This window comes from Morus notabilis, unplaced genomic scaffold (genome assembly GCF_000414095.1).
Source record: "Morus notabilis unplaced genomic scaffold, ASM41409v2 Scaffold544, whole genome shotgun sequence".
Classification (NCBI taxonomy): domain Eukaryota; kingdom Viridiplantae; phylum Streptophyta; class Magnoliopsida; order Rosales; family Moraceae; genus Morus; species Morus notabilis.
In genome coordinates, this window is record NW_010367917.1 from 114430 (window position 1) to 123198 (window position 8769).

An 8769-nucleotide genomic window follows, 5' to 3' on the forward strand; every position below is an offset into this window, starting at 1 on the left:
TATATAAATAATATTATTAAATATATTAAATAATAATATATTAAATAAATATATTAAATAAACATATATAATACAAAAACGGTTTCAGAAAAGAGGGAAGAAAATGAAAAAAAAAAAAGTGAAATCTATTTTCAGAAAACAGAAAATGAAAACGAGAAAATGAAAACACATTTTTTTCGTTTTCTGATTTCCACAAAAAGACAAAAACGTTTTTAGTTTTGTTTTTTAAAAAAATTTGCACCAAACACGTTTTTAACACCCGTTTTCATTTTTTTGCTTTGAAAACCGTGAAAAACGAAAATGAAAACACAAACAAACAGGCCCGAAGTGAAAAATAATACATGTAGGCCCCATTATTTTTTTTCTTTCCACAAGTGGACAGAAAATGGGATAAAAAATGGGGACAACTCATTAAAATGAGTAAAGTTACTAAACTACAATTTTATCCATCAACATCTAAGCAAAAAATTTAAGGGTATAAAAGTAATTTATGAGTAAGATTTTTTCTTTTCTCTCAATTTAACTTCCAATACCAAACAAGTGAAGGTAAGCTCATTTTCTTTCCATTTTCTCATACCAAACAACATAAAAAAAAATCAATTTTCTTTTCATAATTACTATTTTTCATCACTTCTATATTTTCTTTCTATCATATTTTTTTCCTTCCTACCAAACACAGCATAAAAGAGATAAACTAGTTTTGGTACTATTACGTATTAACTTAGGATTTGAAAAGGCGTTAATAATACCTGCCTTTGTCTTGTGGTCTATACCAATAAAAACTACCTTTTTCTTTTCTTTCCTCTTCCTCTAGAAGACGACTAGAGCACTCTTCCATTTCGTTCATTTCCACTTCCAAGGGTTAGGGTTTCAATTTTGATTCTCCATCTCCAAGCTCTCATCAATGGAAGGCGAGAGAGGCGAATTCAACGATTGGGAGGTCCTCCACCACAACTCGGATACCATTGACCTGGTAAACTCATCCGAGTTGGTGACTGAGAATCCCAGGGGTAATTTCGACGATGGAATGGATGGCGATTCCGAGGGAATGATCAGGTCCGATTACTTCTCCCTCGATAATCAGCAGAGATTGGCGGATTCGATTGAAGAAGAGAATGGTTCGGTTGAATCGGACAACCCTAGCTGGATCGATCCCGTTCCCGAAACTCGCTTCGTCGCCGGAATTCATCATCATCCCGGCGATTTCTGGTCCGATTCCGCCAGCGATCGCTCTGATGATCGGAAATTGAGCGACTCCGAGGCGAAGAAGGAGGTAAGCCCTGCTGAATTTGAAGGAATTGGGGAAGTTCAAGCCTTGAATTTGGAGGAAGGAAACAATAATTCGATTTCGATTGTCGAGGAGTCGGCGGATGCGAAGGAGAGTGGAGAGATTGAAGAAGTGAAGAAGAAATCGGAGGGAGAGAAGAGGATGGTGGTGTGGTGGAAGGTTCCGTTGGAGGTGTTGAAGTACTGTGCTTTTAGGGTTAGCCCTGTTTGGACCTTCTCCGTGGCGGCTGCAATGTTGGGAATTGTGATTTTGGGGAGGAGATTGTATAAGATGAAGCGCAAAACCCAGAGCTTGCAGCTTAAGGTTACTATGGACGACAAGGTCAGTTATTGGTGGTTGCATCTGTTTCCTTTACTTGTTTTTTGTGTTTTCTTTCTTAATTTTTGCGAAATTGCTATGACAAGCAATTGGGTTTCCTGTCTTCTTGTTAGAATTGCAAAAGATGATTGCTTTAGGTGTTTAGTTTCTGGTAGAAGGAGAAAGTGGGAGGATTAGTAGATGGATTTTGAGGCATATGATTGTGTTAGATCCGTTTTTTCGCAATTTAATAAATTTTCGGAATTTAGCAACTTATAATTAATCAAGCAGGAAAATAAAACATAAAATAAAGAACGTCATAGATTGGTATCGCGATTCAGTAACCACATACATCAGCGGGATCACGTCCAAACATTGAATCATCAACTAATTCTCAATAATTACAAACACCAATCGGACTTATACAAATAAAGACTCTCTCTTTAAAATTTGCCGCCGCCGTGTATAATCAACTAGATAGTCTGATTCAGCGAGCACCACTCATCTTCAAAACTGTACGGCGAAACCCCTTCGTCTGATAGGTCGCTCTCCCGAAAGCTTCAAATTCTTCTCCCGAAAAATGATAAACGGTTTAACTTCCTTCAACACTGCAAATATCTTCTCCCGAAGACTACTACTTCTTCTCCCGAAGAGATAATGAGAATTTCTCAAAACATTATGTGTGAAACCCAAAAAGCTCACATAATGAGTGGTCTTGAGTTCTGTAGAACTTCTATTTCTCATCTTCACGTTGGCACAATCAAAGTCTAATTTAAATTATCTTCATAATTATGTCCACACTTACTCAAAATTCAAACCGTCACACAATCTGTTCCACAACTTGTTGCAACATTATCTGATCTTTTACAAAAGTCTGCTGCAGATTAGGTTGATCACAATCCCAAGTAATATTCAAATTATCTCCCGCAACTATCCTTGTTTTGTCTCTCCTCCTCGACGTGCATGTGCTCATATTATTTCCTCATTATCAACTTTAAATCCAATTTCAAATTCAAAGCAACCGTCCAAAAGAATCTATCTCCACGATATTCCTTCAGCCATATCAGATCTTCAAAATCTTTTCAAATCTTCAAATTCGAATTAGCCACAAAATATCTTTTGAAGTTCAAATTCAAATCATCAGCAAAATTTTTTGCAGCAAGATAACAACTTGATCTTCTCATTTGCAAAACTGCATCTTGAAATATAAATGCTTTGATCAGATAAACTTGCTCAACACATCATCATCTTCTCAAACCATTGTCAAAAATTGCGAATTAAAATCCTAACAAACTCCCCCTTAGGCCCTTTTTTGACAAAACATAATCGATAAAATAATACTCAAAATAAAATTCAAAAACTAATAATACTCCCCCTTTTTGGCAAAACAATAGCCAAAGACAAAAACAAAAAGAAAAAAAAATATAGCCATAACTCTCCACTGCCTAGCAGTGTCTTCAGCAAGATAATCTAATGTAGAGGTAGACTGTAGATCGGCGTCTTGCACAGTCCGCTTCCCATGAATATCTGATACATGTCTTTAATGGTTAATTTGCCTGAGACAATTGGATTCCTACTTCCAATATCCTAGCAAACTGAATATAAACCTGTATTTTACTTCCTATGAATGTAACAATCTAACATGTATCTTTCTCCCCCTGACTTCTTGACTTCTCTCATAAAATCCATTCCCTGCGAACACATATCTATTCCCAAAATTTTACCAATCTACTGTCAGTGACCCGCTCTGATACCAATTGTTAGATCCGTTTTTCGCAATTTAATAATTTTTCCGAATTTAGCAACTTATAACTAATCAAGCAGGAAAATAAAACATAAAATAAAGAACGCCAGAGATTGGTATCGCGGTTCGGTAACCACCTACATCCGCAAGGCCACTCCTAGACGATTACAAACACCAATTGAACTTATACAAATAAAGACTCCCTCTTTAAAATTTGCCGCCGCCGTGTAGAATCAACTAGATGGCTTGATTCAGCGAGCACCACTCCTCTTTAAATCCGCATGGCGAAATCCCTTTGCCTGGAAGGTCGCTCTCTCAAAATTTGAATTCAAACTTTAGAATCTACAGCAACAAACTTGAGATCACGATCATGGTTTGAATTCTGCAACAATATATCCGCAACTATCTACAGCAACAAACTTGAGATCATGATCATGGTTTGAATTCTGCAACAGTATATCCGCAACTTTATCTCGAATTCAAAATTTGCAACCACCCAAATATCTACATCTTAACTTAATTCAAAATCTGCACACAAAATCTGCACTTGAGATCAAAATCTGAGCAACACAAAATCTGCCCGCAAAAACCATATCTCAGTATCTTGAAACCTGTTTTTGAATTTTTACAACCAATTGTCAATAAATTGCCAACTGATAAAAATCCTAACAGATTGTTTGGTAGGAGGGATTATAGAAGGGGAAAGTGGGAAGTTAAGTGAAGGATTCAAGAATATTAGTCCCATTTTGATCCTTCTACTTTCTAAACTTGAAGGATTGGATGAGGGAAAATCAAATATATAATAAGAGAAGAGTTCTCTTCTTTCACTCCGTTTTCCGCAATTAGGTGTTATATCTTCCCTTGTACGAAATAGATACAGCATTTAGTCTGAGTGGGAGAAGAGTTTTTATGGAGTGTTGCATTTACGGTTTTGATTTGGATCTCTCTACGTTTCATGAGGAAAATTTGCTCAAAACGATCTTAAGCCTAGTTTGATTGTGGTAATGAAGAAATATTTGGATGCTTATATGCTTTGTTGATTACGGACTTAATGTGTGTTGCGTTGGACTTCTGTTTACATGAACTAGTTTTTAATTGCCTATTTTACGTGTTGTACTGAATTGTTCTGCAGAAGGTATCTCAGTTCATGAGTCGTGCTGCACGGCTCAATGAAGCGTTCTCAGTGGTGAGACGAGTCCCTGTTATTCGACCTGCGCTTCCGTCCCCTGGGGTGTCTCCATGGCCTGTTATGAGCTTACGGTGAAGAATTCTTCATGTGGAAATAGATAGAAAAACAAAAGTGAAAGAAGGGAAAGAAGGTGCTGTGTTAATGAGCCACCATCAGCCATGTCTGAGATAAGATTTATGTTTTTACTGCCTCCCCTTCGCTTTGTATCCAAACATTTATATTTGCTTTCACGTGTACCTACTGGCTTTTAAGTTAAGAAGCTTTTCCATCCCTCTGTATAAAATGCCGACAATAATTTCTCTTGGTGTACTGGTGTTTTTTTTTTTTTTTTTTTTTTTTTTTTTTTTCTTCCCCCTTATGGTCAAGTATGCAGCTCTGCTGCAGCAAACATGTCAAATTGGAAGTTTGAATATACATATGTTGATGTGATATTATTCAACTTGAGTCGCACTTTTGTTGCGAGCAACAATGTCACTCTTCTTTGAATATGCTTTATATTTAAGAACAAGTTTCTTTTGTTGCGAGCAACAATGTCACTCTTCATTGAATATGCTTTATATTTAAGAACAAGTTCTGACTAAATGCGAAGAAAGTTTGTCATGGCATATGGTCAATAACCTAACAATATTGCTATTGGACAGCCATTTTGGAATGATAGTTCATAGTTTCTCACTAACAAACAATGTGCTATGTGATGTGTGATTTCCATAGTCCACCAGTCCAATACGCGGTTTCTTGCATAATATGTTATCAAGAGGCCAAGTGCTTTCACACAAATCCCAGAAGTGATATCAACTTCTAATAAAGCAGCGTGCTAATTATTCCGTTGAGAACCTAAAATAGCACCAAAGTATCATGTACAAAATACTGCTTAGATACCAAATTAAAGGTGCTTGACAGATACGTACCTTGATTTAATACTGGTCTATGCCTATAGGCATATGCTAAACAGCTTGCTCCTATAATAGCCCACAAACACATTTATGCATGTGCTTGGACCAACCAAGAAATTACTTATGGTCCCGTTCACTTCGCTGATTCGAGTTTAAAATTCGAGTTTTTTTACAGTAAAAAGTTATAACAAACAATCACATCTAATTTTTTTATTACAGTAAAAAACTCTCACATAAAGTCACATCTCAACTCAAATTCTAAATTCGAATCAACGAAGTGAACGGAACAGTCTTCCTATAACCCTTCAGCCTCCAAGTTGTCACTATCTAAAGGCAATCTTAGCACTCTTGAGGAAATATCAACCGCATTGGCGTGCCATAAAAGTGAATATGAAGATGACGTATTGCTAACTTATCAAAGATGCATTCCTAGTCAGAATTTTACCGACGTTGTAATTTGATGTGACAAGGAGACCATGGGCAGACTACATGAATTCTATCTTATTATTCAGTCAAAGCACGTTTAGTTTGTGCAACACTGTAAAGCACATTACATAGAGCATTTTCTTCACTAGGGTGTACCCCAAAAAAAATAAAAAATAAAAGGAAGAGAGAACAGATCAGAATCTGTGGGCGTTGATGAAACTTAATACAGCAACATATCCACGACCAAAAAAGTCCCTTTTAATTGAAATCCTGGGGCTTGAATCCTTTTATTGCTGATGAATGTTAAGTGATTCAGGACTTGTTCTTTTGAGTGAAAAACTCAAAAAAATGTAACTCAAGTTATAATTTTATTCGTGTTCATGTTCTTTTAAGTTTAAACTCGAGTTCAAACTCAAATTTATGACTAAAACTTGAGTTCAAGTTTTTCCTTCAACTCGAGTTCAGAAACTCAAACTCAAATTAATGAACAGTATTTTTTCTATTTTTAAAAATGCTATAACTTTTTCGTTTTAATTCTGATTGAGATAATTTTTTTTTCTATGCGTTGACAATGAAAAGACGAATAAAACCCGACCCATATACCATATTAAAATTTTTCATCAACATTGAATTTTTATTAAAATACTATCTAAATACAAATTTAAGTTTTGACTCACTCAAACACAAACTCAAAAAGATTCTTATCTCAAACCATAACTCAAATGTACACAACTAAACACAAACTCAAGTTATAAGTTCAACTCAAGTTATAACTCAAATTCAACTCAAGTATTATACTCAAGTTAAACTCCAAAAGAACAAGCCCTCAGCCACCACTAATAGGAGGTATAATGGCCAACTCATCTTTGTCTTTAACAATTGCAGACTCATTTGTGTATTCCTCATTCAGAGCAACAACCACACAACTGCTGATCTCTTGTAATCCTGGAAACGCAGCCATAAGCTTGCTTAAGCATTCACCGGCTGTGCTACCAGACGGAACCTCCAATGGCGTATCAGTTAGTCCTGTAAGATCCCGAGCTCTGGCAAAGAACAAGACCTTTATTTTAACAGAAGAGTTCTCATTTTTCTTGTCTGTAACTGTAAGGCCCACAATATCACTACTAGTTTCTCCTTCCATAGGACCTGCCTTAGAAGCAGAACACCCTGCTCAGTGACTGATAATATCAATGAATATGAAACACAATCCCGGCAACAATCAATAATTTCTTTTCTTTTCTTTTTTCTTGCTAGAAAAAGAACGTTAGAAACAATCCCAAATAATTAGGTATCATATCAGAACCAAATAACATGCAAAATCTGACGGACTTTGATAACAATCTGATTCAGAATTGCATCAAACAGGTAAAATTCTTCCCAAGTCCCAATTAGTTAGGCTCATACCCAACTTTTTGTTTACAAGTACAAACAATCAGAAAGAAAGAAATGCAAAAACACTTTGAATCCGCACCTTCAAACAAAGGAGGTTTTGATTGGAAATATATAGTACTGATCAACAACTCCCGTTTCCAGTTAAATTCAAGTTCAAAGTAACTGTAATTAAATAGTTAAACCGAAATCAAGCATAGCTCAACCAATTAACCAACATTTTCCTTCTTTTTCTTTCTTATTTAATTTTTTGAGACAAACAAAACCAATTGGAGATTGGTCGAGTAATAAGATAGATGGAAAGGTGGGTATATCAATGACAACAACAATTAACAAGACAACCTTAAACTGAGTTTTTTTTAATGTCGTAAATTCGCCTACAATTGTACATATAAAGAATCTTCGGCTTCGGCGCAATTAATAAAAATTCCCTGAATCGCATAATTCAAAACGTACAGATTTAATTGACTCTATCAACAACCAATCTCTTATATTTTTGGTCCAAACAAAAACAAAAGGGATTAAATTTATTGCTTCCACTGTAGATTAACGAAAGGAATTACTTCCAGGAGAGAGAGAGAGAGAGAGAGAGAGAGAGAGCGCGAGCTAACCGGAAAGAGGGAAGGCAGAGGTCGGCGATTACCGCTTGAAGAGAGTCACCGCTACGGCGTCGTTTTACTGGGTTTATCGATTCGCTTTTTCTTCTTCCTTTTATCACCTTCTTCCCTCACCCGGAAATTTTTTTTTAAACGCACTGTATTTTTGTCTTTTTTTTCCCACTTACTTAATTTCATTAATTATCATATAATTTATCTATTTTGGATTTATTCGCATTTTTCTGTCTCTTTCCATTAAAGGGTAGAAGGCTAAAGAAACCATTTTTTCTAAAAACAGCGGTGAGCTTTTACCATTAGAGGGACCACATTTAATAGTATAAAGGATTAAAGGATGAAAAGAGAAACACACTAAAAGATTATCTTATCTCTTCCATTAACACATTTAGTCTAACTTAAGAACAAACACTTACCATAAACCCAGAAAACACATTTTTGAAGACAACTACGTTGTCTTGTCCAAAAGCTTAATTAATTAGGCAATAAAAGTAAGAAAGTTTATAAACTCAATCCAGAACCACCAAGATACTATACAGTGACAAATACAAATCTGCAGAAAAAGTTATATGTATCTTTTATATCTGATATAATTCTCCGGTTTCCGTGACTAATCCGAGATAACCAATCAGGTTTTCAAAGAAAAAAAAAGAAAAAAATCTCTACTTCAAATAACAAACATAAAATCAATTGGACAGCAACATGAACAATTGGACATTGACGGAGTAATTAAACAAACAATAAGAACAGGACAATCCAAAGACTATTGCTCTATAACAATTTTTACTCTGTCAAAAAAACGTACAGAGATTTAATTTACTCTATAAACCAACCAATCTCTTTCGTTTTCAATCCAAAAAGGTAACGTCTCGTTTGAGTTTTTAATTTAAGTTGAGATATAATTTTATATGAAAATTTTTAATTTAAGTTTT

The 8769-nt window shown here is 35.3% G+C and overlaps 2 protein-coding genes across 4 annotated transcripts; one reads left to right on the forward strand and one right to left on the reverse strand.

Moving 5' to 3' along the window:
* The first annotated feature begins 754 nt into the window (after positions 1-754).
* LOC21395826 (ATG8-interacting protein 2) lies at positions 755-4987 on the forward strand. The gene is made up of 2 exons (XM_010113737.2): positions 755-1609; positions 4462-4987. Exons 1-2 carry the CDS (start codon positions 905-907, stop codon positions 4591-4593), a joined length of 837 nt encoding a protein of 278 aa, XP_010112039.1. The 5' UTR covers positions 755-904; the 3' UTR covers positions 4594-4987.
* Positions 4988-6655: 1668 nt separating this feature from the next.
* On the reverse strand, positions 6656-7997 carry LOC21395827 (molybdopterin synthase sulfur carrier subunit). 3 transcript variants are annotated; one of them, XM_010113738.2, is made up of 2 exons: positions 7838-7997; positions 6656-6983 (listed from the first exon to the last, which is right to left on the reverse strand). In XM_010113738.2, exon 2 carries the CDS (start codon positions 6976-6978, stop codon positions 6664-6666), a length of 315 nt encoding a protein of 104 aa, XP_010112040.1. In that variant the 5' UTR covers positions 6979-6983; positions 7838-7997; the 3' UTR covers positions 6656-6663. The 3 variants fall into 3 exon arrangements, with proteins under 3 accessions (XP_010112040.1, XP_024031623.1, XP_024031622.1); XM_024175855.1 differs by having other exon boundaries at positions 6656-6987; XM_024175854.1 differs by having other exon boundaries at positions 6656-7004.
* Between the last annotated feature and the right edge of the window lie 772 nt (positions 7998-8769).

What these genes read in the sequence shown, in the direction of transcription:
- LOC21395826 (XM_010113737.2), top strand. Translation starts at nt 905, where the DNA reads ATGGAAGGCGAGAGAGGCGAATTCAACGATTGGGAGGTCCTCCACCAC. An exon ending in AGGTTACTATGGACGACAAG is followed by an intron (nt 1,610 to 4,461) that starts GTCAGTTATTGG and finishes ATTGTTCTGCAG; the next exon opens with AAGGTATCTCAGTTCATGAG.
- LOC21395827 (XM_010113738.2), bottom strand. Translation starts at nt 6,978, where the DNA reads ATGGAAGGAGAAACTAGTAGTGATATTGTGGGCCTTACAGTTACAGAC.